The 18207-nt window shown below is 39.9% G+C and overlaps 1 protein-coding gene across 2 annotated transcripts; it reads left to right on the top strand.

Moving 5' to 3' along the window:
* The first annotated feature begins 5155 nt into the window (after positions 1-5155).
* Positions 5156-16817, top strand: LOC125543088 (ABC transporter D family member 1-like). Of its 2 annotated transcripts, XM_048706340.1 has the most exons (26): positions 5156-5543; positions 5578-5639; positions 5760-6051; positions 6603-6827; positions 7590-7787; positions 7910-8364; positions 8898-9036; positions 9119-9197; positions 10131-10369; positions 10469-10773; positions 10865-10970; positions 11054-11215; positions 11758-11857; positions 11932-12040; positions 12247-12337; positions 12563-12687; positions 12787-12936; positions 13032-13104; positions 14163-14343; positions 14431-14589; positions 15080-15226; positions 15318-15518; positions 15675-15829; positions 15912-15964; positions 16056-16134; positions 16292-16817. In XM_048706340.1, exons 2-26 carry the CDS (start codon positions 5578-5580, stop codon positions 16376-16378), a joined length of 3972 nt encoding a protein of 1323 aa, XP_048562297.1. In that variant the 5' UTR covers positions 5156-5543; the 3' UTR covers positions 16379-16817. The 2 variants fall into 2 exon arrangements, with proteins under 2 accessions (XP_048562297.1, XP_048562292.1); XM_048706335.1 differs by having other exon boundaries at positions 5156-5639.
* Positions 16818-18207: the final 1390 nt, after the last annotated feature.

Genomic DNA, 18207 nt, shown 5'->3' with positions numbered 1-18207 from the left:
TCTAGGAAAACATGATATATAAAGCTCGAAAGTGAAGAACTCAAACATATTCCATCTGCAAAGCAAGAACTAGTCACCGGGCCAATAACTGATTCGCTCGAATGCACCATCTTATGATAAAAAAAATGCCATCATTTGCCAGTGCTTTTTATGCAGGAGAACATGCTGATATCTAGAGAGACGATAGATATATCATTAGTCATTACAATGTTTCTTTATTTAGTACAACACGATAAGCTCTAGAGAAATATAATCATTAATCAAATGTACTATTACATCTTCTTGGCAAGTTTTCTTATTGGAAACCACAAAGGATTGTTCTCTAGGTTGAGTTTATCAAAAGAGCATTATCTATAATGCATTTAGTGAAATATTAAAAGCATAGTTTCGTCAAAAAACCATTAAAAGTATAGACATTCAAACAAAATAGGGAAGCACCAGTCCGTTGACACAAGCATGAGTAAAAGATTAAAGAACCAAGAAAAAAGAAAAAATGATGCTTTTGGAAATGAGCCAATTGTGCTACAAGTTGCGCGAGTTCATGCCAATTATAGTATTTCTTAGTCCTTCTCTCCAAATTTCTCTCTTTCTCGTTGCCACTCTCTCTTTGGCTTAAATCTCAACAACTTGTCAGGCATTCACTACGACATAACATGAATAATTTCATAAGAAAAGGAGAGAATGCTTCGTCAAGGAGCTAAAATGCAATAATGTTCCATCGAGGAGCTGCTATCTTAGCGTTCTTTCATTCAGGAGAACACGATGAGATCAAGAAATGTAAATATCTCAAATATAAGCTATCATCTATGCACCCTTTGTCTTAGAAATAACAGAAAAAGTTATGCATCTTTAATTTCTTCAATGCTCATTGATTACATGTGTAGTCAAATATTAAACCATAGTAATTTCATCAAAATAGAGAAGTATCAGGCATGACACAAGCGCAACTAAAAATGAAAAGAAACAAACAATACGTATAGGATGCTCTTGCAAATGAGCAAAGTAAGCAACACAGTTGTGTGCGTTCATGCTAGACAGTAGATTTTAGCCAAACTCCCTCTTTCTCGCCATCATTATCTCTATCTTAAATAAATATCGTCAACTTGTTTGCATGCTCTAGGATGCAACATAAGCAAGTCCACAAGCAGAGCAAGAATGCTCCATCAATGCACTAAAGAGCAAGAACCCGCCATAGAGGAGCCGGTACCTCAATGTTCTGGTATATAGGGACGGATGATAAGTGCAAAGTTATTTCTCTCAAATGTTAATCATCTTCGCCTTTTGTCTTAGAGACCACACATAAAAAGTTCCACACCTTTAATATATATTTCCAATGCATACTATTTACTTGTGTGCTCCAACATTAAATAAATAAATAAATCCAACATAAATATATAAGCATCAAACAGTCGAGATAAGCACAATTGAAAGAGAAAAGAATATAGAAAAAGGCCCAGGATGCTCTTGCAAATAGGGTACATTAGCAATGAGGTTGCATGAATTTGTTCTGAGTACAATAGGTTTTGATTCCTCACTCTAAATTTCTATCTGTCTCGTCGTTACTTCCCTTTTCTCTTGAATCTCATCAATTTGTTTGCATGCTGCTATGACACATCATGAGCAATTTCTTAAGAAGAACAAGGACCTCCATCAAGAAGCCACGTGAAGTTTTTACTACGGTATTCCAATATCCGGGAGAGCTCGAGAGTGGTAATATCCCAAATAATCTTCTGTAACCCTTTATCTTGGAAAATACATGTTCACCTCTACTTTTCGGAAGTACAATCTATCAGTTCTGGAATATATGTAGCACCGAGAACCTCAATGTCGGTCCAATTTAGAACTACAGGGGTCCCCATCAAAGTGTTGTTTTTGTTGGCTTCTGTACAAGGACAAGCTAAACACCAAAGACAATCTACTTCGCAAGCACATTGGTCAAACTAGTGCTTGCGCACGCAGTCAAGCACTCTACGAAGATGATGATCATATCTTCATCTTCTACCTAGGCAAGGAGCCTACAAGGGTTCATTCCTCCAAACTCGATAGAAAGAGTTCGGAACATCTACGACCTCTCAAGCTGTGATCCGCTCACCTGGCCAGCCGTGGCTCTCACCGTCCTATGAAAGTTTTGAAATTGAGGAAATACCAAAGCACTAGACAATACCATTAGGAATACTGTTGTGGATTTCACTCTTTGGACTAGTAGGTTTAAAGGACATACTCAAAAGGCAAATATAATCTCTTCATCAATACTTTTTCTCTTGCATCGACCCAGCCTTATAATTCTGATGTGGGTTTCAGCTTCGAGTTATATATACGAGTTATTATAAAAGAACATTAAGTTATGGAAATAATTCATCAATGGAAAACATAACACAATTTTGACACAAGGCACATAGGATAGAGAAAAACAAGAAAAATGCTTAGGATGTGGTACCTCTTGAGCATGCGTTGGTTTTTTCTTGAAGAGGAAAAGGTGATGCAGCAAAGTAGCGTAAGTATTTCTCTCAGTTTCTGAGAATCAAGGTATCAATCAAGTAGAAGGTAACACGCAAGTCCCTAGTACCTGCACAAACAAACAAAAACCTCGCAACCAACGCGATAAAGGGGTTGTCAATCCCTTCACGATCACTTACGAAAGTGAGATCTGATAAAGATAATCAGATAAATATTTTTGGTATTTTTATTGTATAGATTGGAAAATAAAGATTGCAAAATAAACAACGATAGAAATAGAAAGTAGATAGGAAAATATTATGATGGAAGATAGACCCCGGGGCCATAGGTTTCACTAGTGGCTTCTCTCAAGATAGCAAATTTTATGGTGGGTAAACAAATTACTGTCGAGCAATTGATAGAAAAGCGCATAGTTATGAGAATATCTAGGCATGATCATGTATATAGGCATCACGTCCGCGACAAGTAGACCGGAACGATTCTGCATGTACTACTATTACTCCACACATCGACCGCTATCCAACATGCATCTACAGTATTAAGTTCATAAGAACAGAGTAACGCATTAGGCAAGATGACATGATGTAGATGGATAAACTCAAGCAATATGATATAAACCCCATATTTTTATCCTCGATGGCAACAATACAATACGTGCCTGGCTGCCCCTGCTGTCATTGGGAAAAGACACCGCAAGATTGAACCCAAAGCTAAACACTTCTCCCATTGCAAGAAAGATCAATCTAGTAGGCCAAACCAAACTGATAATTCGAAGAGACTTGCAAAGATATTAAATCATGCATAAAAGAATTCGAGAGAAGAATCAAATATTGTTCATAGATAATCTTGATCATAAACCCACAATTCATCGGATCTCGACAAACACACCGCAAAAAGAATTACATCGAATAGATCTCCAAGAGAATCGAGGAGAACTTTGTATTGAGATCCAAAGAGAGAGAAGAAGCCATAAAGCTAAAACCTGGGGTGCCTCAGATCTGTGGTAAACTACTCACACATCATCGGAGAGGCTATGGTGTTGATGTAGAAGCCCTCCGTGATCGATTCCCCCTCCGGCGGAGCGCCGGAAAAGGCCCCAAGATGGGATCTCATGAGTACAGAAGGTTGCGGCGGTGGAAATAGGGTTTCGTGGTGCTCTCGAATGTTTTCGGGGTATATGAGTATATATAGGCAAAAAAGTAGGTCAGCGGAGCCACGAGGGGCCCACGAGGGTGGGGACGCGCCCTCCTGCCTCGTGGCTTCCTTGACGTCCACTCCAAGTCTCCTGGATTGCGTTTATTCAAAAAATAACTCTCCCTAAGGTTTCATTCCGTTTGGATCCCGTTTGATATTCCTTTTCTGCGAAACACTGAAGTAGGCAAAAAACAGCAATTTGCACTGGGCCTTTGGTTAGTAAGTTAGTCCCAAAAATAACATAAAAGGTATATTAAAGCCCATTAAACATCCAAAACAGATAAATATAATAGCATGGAATAATCAAAAATTATAGATACGTTGGAGACGTATTAAGATGCTTTTGCAAATTGTAGCAATGCAGTTGCAAAGAGGTTTCTCCAAATCTCTGTCTACCACCGCCACACACACACTCTCTTAAATCTCTATAGGGACCCTCCCTCTCCCTCTACGAAGACGATGACCACCTCTCCATCTTTGTCCAGCTCCTACCCAGGTGCGGAGTCTGCTATGGTTCATCCCCCCAAACTCAACAGAATGGGTTTGGGACGTCTATAATCACTCGAGCCGCGATCTGCTCACCTGGCCAACCGTGACTCTCATCGCCCTATCCTAGGAAAGGTTTTAAATTCAAGGAATGCCAAAGTATTCCGTGATACCAGTTGGTATATTGTTATATACTTCACTCTTTGGACTCATAGATTCAAAGGACCTAGTCAAAAGTGAAACAGTATGTCTCGCCACTAATACCTTCTTCTCGCATCAACGCAACCTTATAGTTTTGAACCTGGGTTTCAGCTTCGAGTTATATATACAAGTTATTATAAAGCATTAAGTTATGGAGATAATTCATCAAAAATGGAAAAACATAACACACTTGACACAATAAAAGCACATAAGATTGAGAAAAACAAGAAAAACGCTTAGGACGCCCACCTCTCTCTACGAAGATGACGACCATCTCTCCATCTTCGCCAGACTCCTACCCAGGTGCGGAGTCTGCTATGGTTTTTTCCCCAAACTCGGTAGAACGGGTTTGGGACATGTACAATCACTCGAGCTGCCATCTACTCACCTGGCCAACTGCGGCTCTCACCGTTCTATGAAAGGTTTTAAATCCAAGAAATGCCAAAGTATTCCGCGATACCATTCGGAGTATTGATATATACTTCACTCTTTGGGCTCATAGATTCAAAGGACCTAGTCAAAAGTCAAACACCATGTCTCGTCACTAATACCTTCTTCTCGCATCGACGCAACCTTACTAATTCTGAACCCAGGTTTCGACTTTGAGTTATACATATTATTATGTAGAAATTCTAAATTACGGAAATAACTCAAATAAAATAGAAAACACAGCACAGTTGACACACAAAAAGCACATAAAGAGAGAGGAAAAACAAGAAAAATGATTAGGATGCTTTTGCAAATTGCAGCAGATGCAGTTGCGAAGAGTCTTCTCCTCCAAATCTCTCTCTCTCTCCATCGCTGTCACACCCTCTCTCTTGAATCTCATCAACTTGTCTCTCGTACTCACCATTTTTTTACTCCCCCAATCTCCTCTCCTCTGTTCCTCTACCCGCCTCCCTTGCTTCCCGGCATCTACCACCCCCCACCGCCGGGGATCTCTCCGCCGAGATCGAGGTCACCACCACTCAAGATTCCCCTCCACCGGTTGCGCGCCCTCCCGCGGTGATCTCCTCGGAGGCGGCTGACCCGCCCCTTCTCTGGTCCCGTCCCGGTTCCGGCGGACGAAGTCAGGCAGGGCCAGCGACGATGCGCTGCGAGGAAGGGAGGCGCGGCTCGGCTCCACGGCGGCTCACGCGCCGCTGCCGTAGATAGCAAGATCTTCCCCCCCTCCGGCGGCGCGCCCGGCCTGCTGCTCCGGGGAGGTCGCGCCTCGCGGCCTGCTGCTGCTCCGGGGAGATGCCGTCCCTGCAGTTGCTGCAGCTCACCGAGCGCGGGCGGGGGCTCCTGGCGTCCCGGAGGTGCGTGCGTGCTCAGCTCCAAAGTCCTGTCCTTTTTCAACCCTTACCATGTTCCCCTGATTGGTATCTGAATTTTTTTGGGGGGGAATCTTGAATCTTGTCAATTTTGGGTGGAAGCAGGAGGACGCTGGCGGTTGTCTCCGGCGCGCTGGTCGCTGGCGGGGCGTTGGCGTACGCGCGGTCGGGCCGAGGCCAAAGGAGGAGAGGCCGTCCGGAAGCCGCCAACGATGGTGATGATGCATTGGCCAGGAATGGGGAAAGGCCGGGTCACAACGGCACGGATGGCCGGTTGGCCGGGACGTCGAAGCGGAGGAAGAGCGCGCTCAAGTCCTTGCATTTCTTGGCCGCTATCCTGCTCAAGAAGATTGGCCCGAATGGCACGCGATACCTTCTTGGCTTGATGCTGACAGCTGTAAGTTCAGAGAATTTTGCAGAATTGGTAGTTCTTCATAAGCAATGTCATGTTTTTACCATGCCCGAAGAAGCGAACAGCTAGGTTTGAGTTTAAATTTTGCACAATAATTAAGCTCCCTTTTTTGGTATGCGTACAAAAAACAAGGACTTTTGTAACCGTTGATCTGGCCTGCAATCATGCTGGTCCTGCTAATAGTAAGGACATCGTAGAGCATACTGCTTGGATCTGTGACACCTATTCTACTTCCTTAATAGAGCAGGCAAATATATAGCAAGTTGGAGAAGACCCATTTTTGTTACTTCTGCAGTGCCCCAGTGGCACAGTTTAAGCGAATACACGTTTCATATGTTTGATTGGTGATATTTGAAATGGCTAAGTTCACTCCTGTTGTCCTATATTGAACGTTCTCAATATGATGTAGTACACAGATGCGACAATATAGGAAAAGCAGTGATACTACTGCGTTCTGTTGTATTTTAAGATGGCATTTGAAGCATACTACGTATTTAATGATCGGAGACATTACTTTTGGTATGTTTTCTTTTCAGGTGCTGCGTACTGCTGTTGGGCATAGATTAGCAAAAGTTCAAGGCTTTCTGTTTAAAGCGGCATTTCTTCGGCGGGTTCCAACCTTTACACGCCTAATTATAGAAAATCTGATCTTATGCTTTCTCCAATCAGCAGTATACCAGACCTCAAAATACTTAACTGGGTCTCTGAATTTGCGCTTCAAGAAAATTTTAACAGACCTTGTCCATGCCGATTATTTCCAGGTACACCAGTTGATCAATTTTGCTTATGTAGTGGTTGAACATTCCTCACTTGTGTTCGTCTCCAGAATATGTTAATGTTTATTTCCAAGTTTCTGTCTATCAGTGGACTTATGGTTTCTTGCAAAATAAGAAGCAAAATGGACTCATATTGTTCCGAGTCAGTATGCTCGGGAGGATTATGTCATGGGTTATAATAACCAGTGGCTTAAAAGTATTGCCAGTGTTGCAAATGTAACAAGCTGATGAAAGAATAACATACATGCACCTTGTTGCTAGCTGAATATAAACTTACAAACCCAAAACCCCAAACCCAAAACTATAGAGTACTGGGGGATTACTGATCTAGTTTTCATGTGCCATTCCTTTTCAATTTAATATGAGCAGTCTCATTTATGTGATATTTAGCTGTTTCTTCTAGGTTGTTCATGAAGCAATCTATTTACTGTTTCTTCTATTTTGCTTCCTTTCCCTCTTCCTTTAGTAGCATTTTTTCTATGCTAGCTGAATTTGCTTTCTCTATTAGTTTATTGGAGATGGTGTCAATTGTGTTTGTGTTGCCATGTCAAGTCATATCTTTTCTTTCTGATTTGATGTTGAAGTAGTGGCCATATCAGTTCATGTTCTTCTTTCTGAAGAATTGTTATAAAAATACAGAAGATTCATATGGTGCATGCACGTACTTTTAGAATACAGGTTAATCAATAGTTTGATCTTTTGGAATACAGTGTTAATATCTTGCTGCTTTTTCTTCTGTATGTCCAGAATATGGTTTACTACAAGATCTCTCATGTGGATCATCGAATATCAAACCCGGAGCAAAGGATTGCGAGTGATATACCAAAGTTCTGTTCTGAACTTAGTGAACTTGTACAGGATGATCTGGCTGCAGTTGCAGAAGGGTTGATATATACCTGGCGTCTCTGTTCTTATGCTAGCCCAAAATACATGCTTTGGATTCTGGTAATTATTGATATTATTTTAATACACGATAATACCCCTACCAATGAGGAGCAATGCTCAATTTTTATATGTTTTGCTTCCTTGGTTTTCCTATAATGTATTAATAGACAAACTGCTTTCAGGGATATATACTAGTTGCTGGTGGAGCAATTAGAAATTTCTCTCCTGCTTTTGGAAAGATGAAATCTACAGAGCAGCACTTAGAAGGGGAGTATCGTCAACTTCATTCACGCTTAAGAACTCATGCTGAGAGTGTAGCATTTTATGGTGGTGAGAAGAGAGAAGAATATCATATTATGCACCGATTCCGAGCTCTTGTTGGGCACTTGAAGCATGTACTCCATGAAAACTGGTGGTTCGGCATGATTCAAGATTTCTTTCTGAAGTACTTCGGTGCCACTGTAGCAGTTGTTCTTATTATCGAACCGTTCTTCTCCGGCGACCTTAGACCTGATTCATCTACACTAGGAAGGGCTGATATGTTGAGTAACCTTCGATACCACACGAGCGTGATCATAGCACTATTTCAGTCTCTCGGGACCCTCTCTATCAGCTCTAGGCGTTTGAATATCCTGAGGTAAATCCATCTGCGCGAATACTATTCATAGCACTGAATAGTTTCATTTCATTTCCAATCCTGTTATTTTAGGATACATTGCTTGCATCTTTCAGAAGTATAGACATTTGATAGAAGTGAAAATGTTTAAGTACTTGCTGATATATTGCGAGCTTATGTTTTTCTTTGTCATCCTTGTACATATTTTAAGAGTTCTTTGAAACAACACAATTTATGGTAGTGTTTTGTTCAGTCTGACCTGTTACCTATTGTTGGATTTAATAACCTTTTGCATCTTGTAGTGTATGAGAACTGGCAGAGCCATTAAAGTTTTGCACTGGGACCTTCCGTATTTAGGATTATTTGAATGGGTTATCTTCTTTATAGTTTGTATATCTAGACAACTGTGGCCTATATATGCAACTATGGTCGTAATTTTGCAGGGCAAACTTTGTGGTCCTGTGACCTACTGTCTCTGATGCTATTCTGCTGTCTTCGAGTTCTGATATTTTTTGTGACATGATTGACAATGGACTTTCACTGTAATTTGACAGTGGCTATGCAGACCGGATTCGTGAGTTACTAGATGTTTCACGTGAGCTGTCTGGGGTCCGTGATAGATCGTTGAATCACAGCTCTTCTATCGGGAATTACATCAGCGAAGCAAACCATATAGAATTTTCCGGTGTTAAGGTAGTAATAGCATGGTTGGAGGAGCACATTTGCTTTCTGTTTCCATACATAATTCCATCATTCTGATATGAAATGATTACAGGTGGTGACACCCGCTGGGAATGTTTTGGTTGACGATTTAACTCTCCGAGTAGAAACTGGATCTAATCTTTTAATCACCGGTAATCCTCTCCTACCAAATGAATTTGGACTATTGGCTTAACTATTGCAATGCTCAGTACTTATGAGAATGTATGTAGCATCATGCACATTTTTCTTTTACATGTTCTAGAGCATCTGTAAATCATATCCAGATATCAGACTGCCTGCAGTAATGAACCATGAAACAGGATATGTCGAAGTAGTTTCATGTCTGGCCTCTCTGTTTCAAGCTCTTATAGCCTTAAGTAATCTGATAAAACTAGAAGTTAAAGAGAACTTACATTTTACTAGCAAAATAAGTCTTTTCCGTATCAAACTGCAAACTGATCTTGTAATTATCTATGATGGCATTTCTTTTTTGCTATTTTGTTTTCAGATATTTATGGAGCTCATAGGCTGCTGCTTTTACCATTATACACCCTTTGGGCGTAAATACAAGGATATGTTAGGTTCTGTAGTAATTTGAAAACACGCAGCTTCATACATTTGAACACTACTTCCTGAAAGAAGATTAATTAAAAACAATGAAACAAAGTTGGATAATATAGCATTTGCAAGTTTGCAATTTTGGATTCATCAATCAGATTAATGTTGTATTGAAGGCAATCATTTGGTAATCTGCTCAGTTACTACTTACTACTCCCTCCATATCAAAATATAAGACGTTTTTGTAGGCTAGTTTAGCCTAAAAGACGTCTTATATTTTGATAGAGAGGTAGTAGGAGTTACCACTCCGGGTTTTAAGTCTGGAAAAGGATTGGATTCTGCAACAGTAGGCGACGCAAAAGTCATGCATATGCTGTTTAAGTGCATCTACTTGAAAGGAGGCTTATATTCTTAAACTTATCTAGTACAACCAAACTCTCAGTGTCCAACTGTTCATAATCCATGCATGTTTGCATGAAATTCCATATAAGTGAAGTGTTGACACTGACATTTTGTTATTATTTCAGGTCCCAATGGTAGTGGAAAAAGCTCCCTTTTTCGGGTCCTTGGGGGCCTATGGCCGCTAGTATCTGGCCATATTGTCAAACCTGGTGTTGGTTCCGATCTTAACAAGGAAATCTTTTATGTCCCACAAAGACCATACACAGCTGTTGGCACACTTCGCGAACAGCTAATCTATCCTCTCACAGCAGATCAGGAGACTGAACCACTTAGCTATGATGGCATGGTGGACCTTCTAAAGAATGTAAGTCTTCGTATCGATATGCTATTTGTATTTTACATCATGGCCTCTTGAGTTATGTCTCATAACCTGCTGGAATTCGTAATTATGCTCCTTTTACAGGTTGATCTGGAATACTTGCTAGAACGTTATCCTCTTGACAAGGAAGTTAACTGGGGCGATGAGCTATCCCTTGGCGAGCAACAAAGATTAGGAATGGCCAGGCTGTTCTACCATAAGCCAAAGTTTGCTATTCTTGATGAGTGTACTAGTGCTGTGACAATTGATATGGAAGAACGTTTTTGCAAAAAGGTTCGAGCGATGGGAACATCATGCATAACAATATCTCATCGCCCAGCGTTAGTTGCATTTCATAATATTGTTTTGTCATTGGACGGTGAAGGAGGGTGGGATGTTCAGCACAGAAGGTATACGGTATACATCCTGAACTAATTCACTGAATGTTTATTTGTCCAAAATTAATTCACGGTAAGTTTAATATCACACTTGTTTTTGCAGGGATGACTCATCCTTTTACACTGAAGAGTCTGAACTTACATCACTGGAAACTGAACGTAAATCGGATGCCCTAACTGTTCAAAGGGCTTTTATGAACAGGGCAAAGGTATATAATTACCTGGTATGTCTATTCCATTATTATTAATCGAATCTTGGCTGTGACACAGTTCTATGTATTCTCTTTACTAGAGCAATGCTTCATTAAGATCCAAGGATTCCTACTCTACAAAGGTCATAGCAAATTCCCCCAAGTTGGAAACAGGGCAAACAGTACGAACACCTGTAATCCCACATTTGCAATGCTCCCCAAGGCCTCTCCCTCTGAGAGCAGCTGCAATGCTCAAAATATTGGTATGTTCTGTTTCATGCTTAAACTTGTTCTCTTTGATTTTTGTTCCAATGAGTCAATAGTTTCTCTGGATACTGCATCTTGTTAATAGTTAGTCACTCTTGTATCTGAGATGTTAGAATTTTGAGATTTTACATCAGCAGGTGATAGCAATTTGAGAATTCGAGTATACTGAGGCAATACATGTACTCCCTCCTTCCCATAATATAAGGCGCTTGACTTTTTCTGGTCTTCATGGCATAACTTTGACTATAATTTTTACTTATTCTGTGCCTACAACATTAGTATAAAGACATATGAAGTAAAATTGTTTTGCAAGACAAATACGACGATACCATTTATACACATTCAGTTCATCTACGTTGATATATATTAATGATCAAAATTGTGCATCAAAGGCCGTGTAAAATCAAGCGCGCCTTACATTTTGGGAAGGAGGGAGTACTAAGGAAGAACCTGACATTACTTATATGGGATGAAGCATATGAAATTATCTCAAGTAAACTTATATCAGATGTTAATATGTTCTCATCTTGCTTCCCAGGTTCCTAAATTACTGGACAAACAAGGAGGGCAGTTGCTTTCTGTTGCTCTACTTATTTTCTCTCGCACCGTGATCTCGGATCGTATTGCTTCACTGAATGGTTGGTTTCTTCAATATCTTCTATTATCGGAAGAGCTATACATGAAATTCTTGTCTGATTCATCTCATCTTCAGGGACTACTGTGAAGTTTGTCTTGGAGCAGGATAAAGCTGCTTTCGTTCGGTTGGTTGGCGTCAGTGTTCTGCAGAGTGCTGCAAATTCTTTCGTCGCACCATCTCTGAGGTAACTGGTTTACGTGCACTCAGTAGACTCTCTTGACATGGGATCATGCATAATCATTTTCTAAGTTGGTTTAAATGAATAACCTGCTGCTTTTGGTTGGTGCTTGGCAGACTGTTCTTCTGGGCATGCAAATTTAAGCTTGGTCGGTTGATGATTATTTCCGTGTATGTCTAACTTCATGGTTTTGATAATTTATGTCTTCACAGAACCCTTACTTCAAGACTTGCCCTTGGATGGCGAATTCGCTTGACCAACCATTTGCTTCAATATTATTTGAGAAGAAATGCATTCTACAAGGTATATCCTGTATCTGCTCTTGTATTCAAGTTGTCTCTCGGTGATGCGTGGGAAGGGTTGTCTGTTAGGATAAGTCTTTTGGAGGTCTGGACAAGGTTTTGTTCAGTTGATGTCTCTTGGTGTGCATGAGATCTGGTTGTGAAATAAGACTGCATGTCGATCGGAGTTAACATTATGGATTTCGACTTTTGACTGAAGCTAAGTTATTCTAGCATATGTTTTCAGGTATTCAATATGTCAGGTAAAAGTATCGATGCAGACCAAAGACTAACACTTGATGTGGATAAGTTGACCACTGACCTTGCTGGCTTGGTTACCGGAATGGTAAAACCACTAGTTGACATTCTTTGGTGAGTTATCCTTGGAATCAGCACTGATATCTACTCGGTTTAATATTTGGTTAGCTTGTAAAATTCAGCGTAACAATGTCAATGTATATTACTCACTAGGTTTACATGGAGAATGAAGCTTTTGTCTGGCCGAAGAGGAGTTGGTATATTGTATGCTTACATGTTACTAGGATTGGGTTTCCTGAGAGCTATATCACCCGACTTTGGCCATCTTGCAAGTGAGGAACAAGAACTTGAAGGAACATTCAGGTAATGTTTGATTCCTTGCTGTTTCTTGTCAGACCTGACTTTTTGTTGATTTAAGAATTTTGGAGTGTTGGTTAACCTGGTGAACTGTGTACTAGGTTCATGCACTCGAGGCTGCGGACTCATGCTGAATCAATCGCTTTCTTTGGTGGTGGTTCAAGAGAAAAAGCTGTGAGTTTCTTAACCCTGGATGAGAAAATTTTAAAGTATATATACTGATATGTTGGTAGTGTCTGTTCACCTTTTATTCTTGTCAACTATTTTTATTCGAATCATGAACTACGCCGATATGTGAAATCTGGTAATTGCATGCTAGTTGCATAATTTTATAACTACTCTGCTAAGTATGAAGTAAACAATCTCATGGTGATATTTAGTATATATATAGCTCCAGATCTTGTTTCTTCCTGTTTAATCCATCCATATTGTTGAAAATGGAAAAAGGTTGGTTATGCATTCTATTTACTTGCTTTTTCTTGAAGCATCTATGCCAAAAAAACTCCAGAAGTAAGGTTATCGACAAGGGAAAATACGCTGATACACCTGGTTGTAGATGAACCTGATAAAAAACATTCCGAGATTTTTTTTAGCAAGTCAGGAAAAAGTCAAAATCTTCAAAACTTTTTTTGAACAAACTTGACCTACTGGCGTGCTCGTATAAAAATTTCGACAAAGAAAAAATCCCTTAAAAAATCTGAGCAAATTTTTTTTAGAATAATCAAGGACAATATAGAGTGAATAGTAACTCTAATATAGTGCTGATGTTGTCTTTTTGGCGAACAATATCATGAAAGTCATTTCTTTGCAATTTTTTTTACCAGTGTAATGCTTGCGCAAGTTTGTTGTCAAAAAATTTCATGATTTTTTGACCAATTTTGCAATTACAATTTTATTTTATTTTTGAAAAATGGGTGCACCTACCCCTAGGTTCCATTCGTTCCCCTCTGTCGGACAAGCTAAAATATAACTAATGCACTTAAGCATAAGCAGAGGCCATTCACAAATTGTCCATTTTGCTGTTTGTCTGTTGAACTTTTTCCCCGTGTTACTAGCATTGTTAGCTATCTTTGCTTACTCCAACTAGTATTATAATATGTGCTTATGATTTCCTATTCCTTTATGTTCTTATGAATCAAAAGATGGTTTCAATAGCTTTTCCTGGCCTTATTTTGTTATGGGATGAATTAGTGCCGTACTGCCGTCCTTATGGTTTTGTTCTCTTATATCAGATGGTCGAGGCTAAGTTCATGAAATTGCTTAACCACTCAAAGGTTCTGTTGAGAAAACAATGGCTTTATGGTATTGTTGATGATTTTGTGACAAAGCAACTCCCGCACAATGTGACATGGGGTCTGAGTTTGTTATATGCTCTGGAGCACAAGGGAGACAGAGCTTTGACTTCGACACAAGGTTACTCAACATAAAATTGCTTCAGTTGTCAGGAGTAGATTATTTTAAACTTGAACTTGGCAAAACCTTTACTCTTTTGTGCAACAGGGGAGCTCGCACATGCTCTGCGGTTCTTGGCATCAGTGGTGTCACAAAGCTTCATAGCCTTTGGCGATATTCTTGAGTTGCACAAAAAATTCCTTGAACTTTCTGGTGGGATTAACCGGATCTTTGAGCTCGAGGAGACTCTGCGTGCGGCTCAAAAGGGTAAGTTTCAGTTGGTTATGGCTTGGCTAGGACAGCTGAATAGTGCGGTTGCACTACTAGTATTGCAGGATATAACTAATCTTACTGTATGACATGCATCATGTTTGGTTTAAAAATGTGACATTTTCCTACAGCATGCTTGTTATGGACTTATGGCACATCATGTTTAGCATATTATATATGATGGAACTTTGGCACATGTCTCGATCTAAAACCGGTTGCCTTCTCACTATGCCAAACATAATAGAGTGCTACATAGAATGGTTGCAGGAATTTGATGTTCCGCCAAAAGTTGCAAGTTTGTGTTAAGTTATTGATACTCTTTTGCATTGATGATTAGCTCCGCACAGAGTTGGCAACTTGTAACACTGGGTTGTGTTATAATTCTATATCAGTAATGTCCTAAGTTAGCTAGTGGCATGATCATTTTATAAGTGTTACAGCAATGTCTTCCGCCAATTAAACACAGCTTTTCAATTGTTTCCTGTAGATGCTCTGGTGCCTTCCAGTGCCATTAGTGCAGCCTCAGACGAAATTATTGAATTCCATGAAGTGGACATTGTAACACCATCGCAGAAGCTATTGGCTAGGAAGCTGTCATGCAGTGTGGTACAAGGGAAAAGCCTTCTTTTGACTGGTATGTCACCTGTCTGTGCTCTGAAACCTTCATTTATCTTTATAAGGCAGTGAATCATGCTGACTTACCTTTTTACCTTGATTTTCTGAAGGCCCCAATGGTACCGGGAAGAGCTCTGTTTTTAGGGTGCTCAGAGATTTATGGCCTGCCTTTTCTGGGAGAGTTACCAAGCCCTCTGAAGGGATGTTCCATGTTCCTCAGAGTCCATACACCAGCTTGGGAACCCTTCGGGATCAGATCATATACCCTATGTCAAGGGAGGAAGCAGAGATGAAGATTCTTTCATTATATAGTAGGTGCCACTCAGAATATGGGCATATTGAATTACCGTAAACTGTATATATTGAACTGCATATCCTTCCTTTTTACTATGAAATTGCTTGTAAAAATGGAGTAGTAAATTATATGTTTGCTTCTCCTGGTAACCTGAAATGCTGTGCTAATGTAGGCAACAGGTCTAGTGCTCCTGAGTTGCTAGATGACCACCTGAAGACGGTTCTTGTGAATGTCCGGTTGGTCTACCTTCTAGAGAGAGAAGGTTGGGACTCTACCCCAAACTGGGAAGACGTTTTGTCGCTGGGAGAACAGCAGAGGCTTGGGATGGTCAGTGTTAACTCCACTGCAAGCTGTGCAAACTGCCGTGTCTGTCCCCTTAATATCTTCTGATCGAACTGTTTTGTTCCAGGCTCGTTTGTTCTTCCACCATCCAAAATTCGGCATCCTCGACGAGTGCACAAAGTATGTGCAGCGCCACAACACTCTTTGACCATTTTTATTTTCATCCGCTGATCAATTACTGTGGGTCCTAAAAAATCGCACTTCATTGCAGCGCTACGAGTGTTGATGTTGAAGAGCATCTGTACAGGCTAGCAACAAACATGGGCATAACTGTGATCACTTCATCACAAGTAAGTGTTCGTGCAATTCCCGCTAATTGTGTAAAGTATCTGCTGCGATCCCAGCTCAGTTCTTTGTTGAAGCCTCTGCATTTGAATTTTAAAGTTGTTCTCATATAATCTTGATTTACGGTATTTTACTGAAACTTCCTTTTCACTCTGTTTGCAGAGGCCTGCTCTTATACCCTTCCACTCCGTGGAGTTGAAGCTCATCGACGGCGAGGGGAACTGGGAGCTGTGCGAGATCCAACACTGATTGACGCCGCCAGCTAGAGTTTTTTCGGCTCTCACTTACTTACGCCACACAGGAGATGCTGCTGCTGCTACTGCAGCGATTTGTTCATATCGGGTCGCCTTCACAGACCGTCTGGAAGCTGTAGCAGCCTGTACAACTATGAAGCAGGCCGGAAAAGAAGAAGAAGAATCCGCTTCAGGAACTCGACGCAGAACATTGCAATCATAGTCTAGCTACACCGAATTTAGTAACAGTTGAACGAGCAGGGGCCGGTGGTAAATCAGTTACTTAGGATTGGGAGGTGTTTCGGTTTGGAGGTGTGGAGTGAAGTAGGAAGAGAGTGTAGAACAGCAGTACATAATCTCAGAGCAGCTGTTGATGTGAATTCATCAAACCTATTATTGATTGATTCCATGCTAGTGTAGTACATATGGAATAAATTTGGCTGTTGTTGCCGTCATCTCCGTTCGCCATCGTCATCAAAAACTGTGTAAACAAAAGGAAGCAAACTACAATTGGTATTGGTTGTTGACATCACCAAACTACAATTGCATGTTGACATAGAAAACTGTGCAATACGGTATTGGTTGTTGACATTACCAAACTACAATTGCATGTTTCTTTTACATTCTCCACGTGTATGGATGATATGCGTTTGGTTGTATAAAACTTGCAAAAGGGACTGTATGTTGCAACGGAAGAAAAAAGGGACTGTATAATCGCCAAAGGCTATGATCACATTTTCCTCCATTACGAGATACAATATCACTCTTTCTCATTGCGCGTGCCGACCCAGGTGAGGAGATTCACAAACGTACTTTTCCAGCTGCTGCCGTGTGGGCCGGCCCAGGTGGGGGTGGGGGGATTCCCCTGTCTAAAACGTATTTTTCGATGCGCTACTGTGTGGGAGTTTCCTATTTGGCGCGTAGTGACCTAGCGTGTACCCCCTCCTGCCTTCGATCCTGTTTCCGGCCGACCCATTTTCTGATTTCTTTCTCATCGGTTTTGGGAAGGTCCTTGAGCCTGTTTTTTTTTCTTTCCTTTTTCGTATTTCTTTTCTGTTTTTTCTTTTTCCTTTCTTTACTTTTTAGTGAACACCCTTTTGAATTTTCGAATATTTATTTGAAATCATGAACAATTTTTTAAAATCATGACCATTTTTTTAAAACTTGGGGACATATTTGAAATCATGGACATTTTCCAAAGTCGTGGAAGTCTTTACAAATTTGTGATTATTTTTAAAAATCATGAACATTTTTTGAATCCATTAATATTTTATTAACTGTGAACAATTTTTTAAATCAGAAAACATTTTAAAAAATTGACGAACAATTTTTTGGGAATTGATGGCACAATTTTTGAACTTCACAGATACTTTTTTGATTAAACGAACATTTACTGAAATGCATCATAATTTTTTGAATCAGCGAATATTTTATGAATCAATAAACTATTTTGTAATTCATGAACAGATTTAATTTTTAGGACATTTTAAAAAATTCAGGAACATTTTTTGAATTGGCAATCTTTTTTCAATTTTTAACATTTTTAAATATACATTTTTCAAAATAATGAATAGTTTTTAATTTCATTAACATTTTTATAAAATCGTGAACATTATTTTATAAATTATGAACATTTTTTGAATCCACAAACAATTTATAATTGATTGAACATTTTATTTCCAATTTGTTTTAAAAATGGAACTTTTTTAAAGTTCCAATTTATTTAAAGTAGAAAAAAATAATAAAAGTAAAATAAAAACCTAATTAAAAAAAGCCGCCTGCACATGGGCCGGCCGAAACAGGCATGCTGCGCCTTCTCACAACGCGTAGAGCACCATATAGGAG

Source organism: Triticum urartu, chromosome 1, assembly GCF_003073215.2.
Source record: "Triticum urartu cultivar G1812 chromosome 1, Tu2.1, whole genome shotgun sequence".
Taxonomy (NCBI): Eukaryota; Viridiplantae; Streptophyta; class Magnoliopsida; order Poales; family Poaceae; genus Triticum; species Triticum urartu.
Note: the sequence above shows the minus strand (reverse complement) of the source record. Positions and strands in the feature narration are given on the sequence as shown.

Excerpts from the sequence above, each read along its gene's own strand:
- LOC125543088 (XM_048706340.1), top strand. The coding sequence starts at position 5,578 with ATGCCGTCCCTGCAGTTGCTGCAGCTCACCGAGCGCGGGCGGGGGCTC. Across the intron at positions 11,216-11,757 it reads CTGCAATGCTCAAAATATTG|GTTCCTAAATTACTGGACAA; the intron begins GTATGTTCTGTT and ends CTTGCTTCCCAG. Across the intron at positions 15,965-16,055 it reads ATCCTCGACGAGTGCACAAA|CGCTACGAGTGTTGATGTTG; the intron begins GTATGTGCAGCG and ends ACTTCATTGCAG.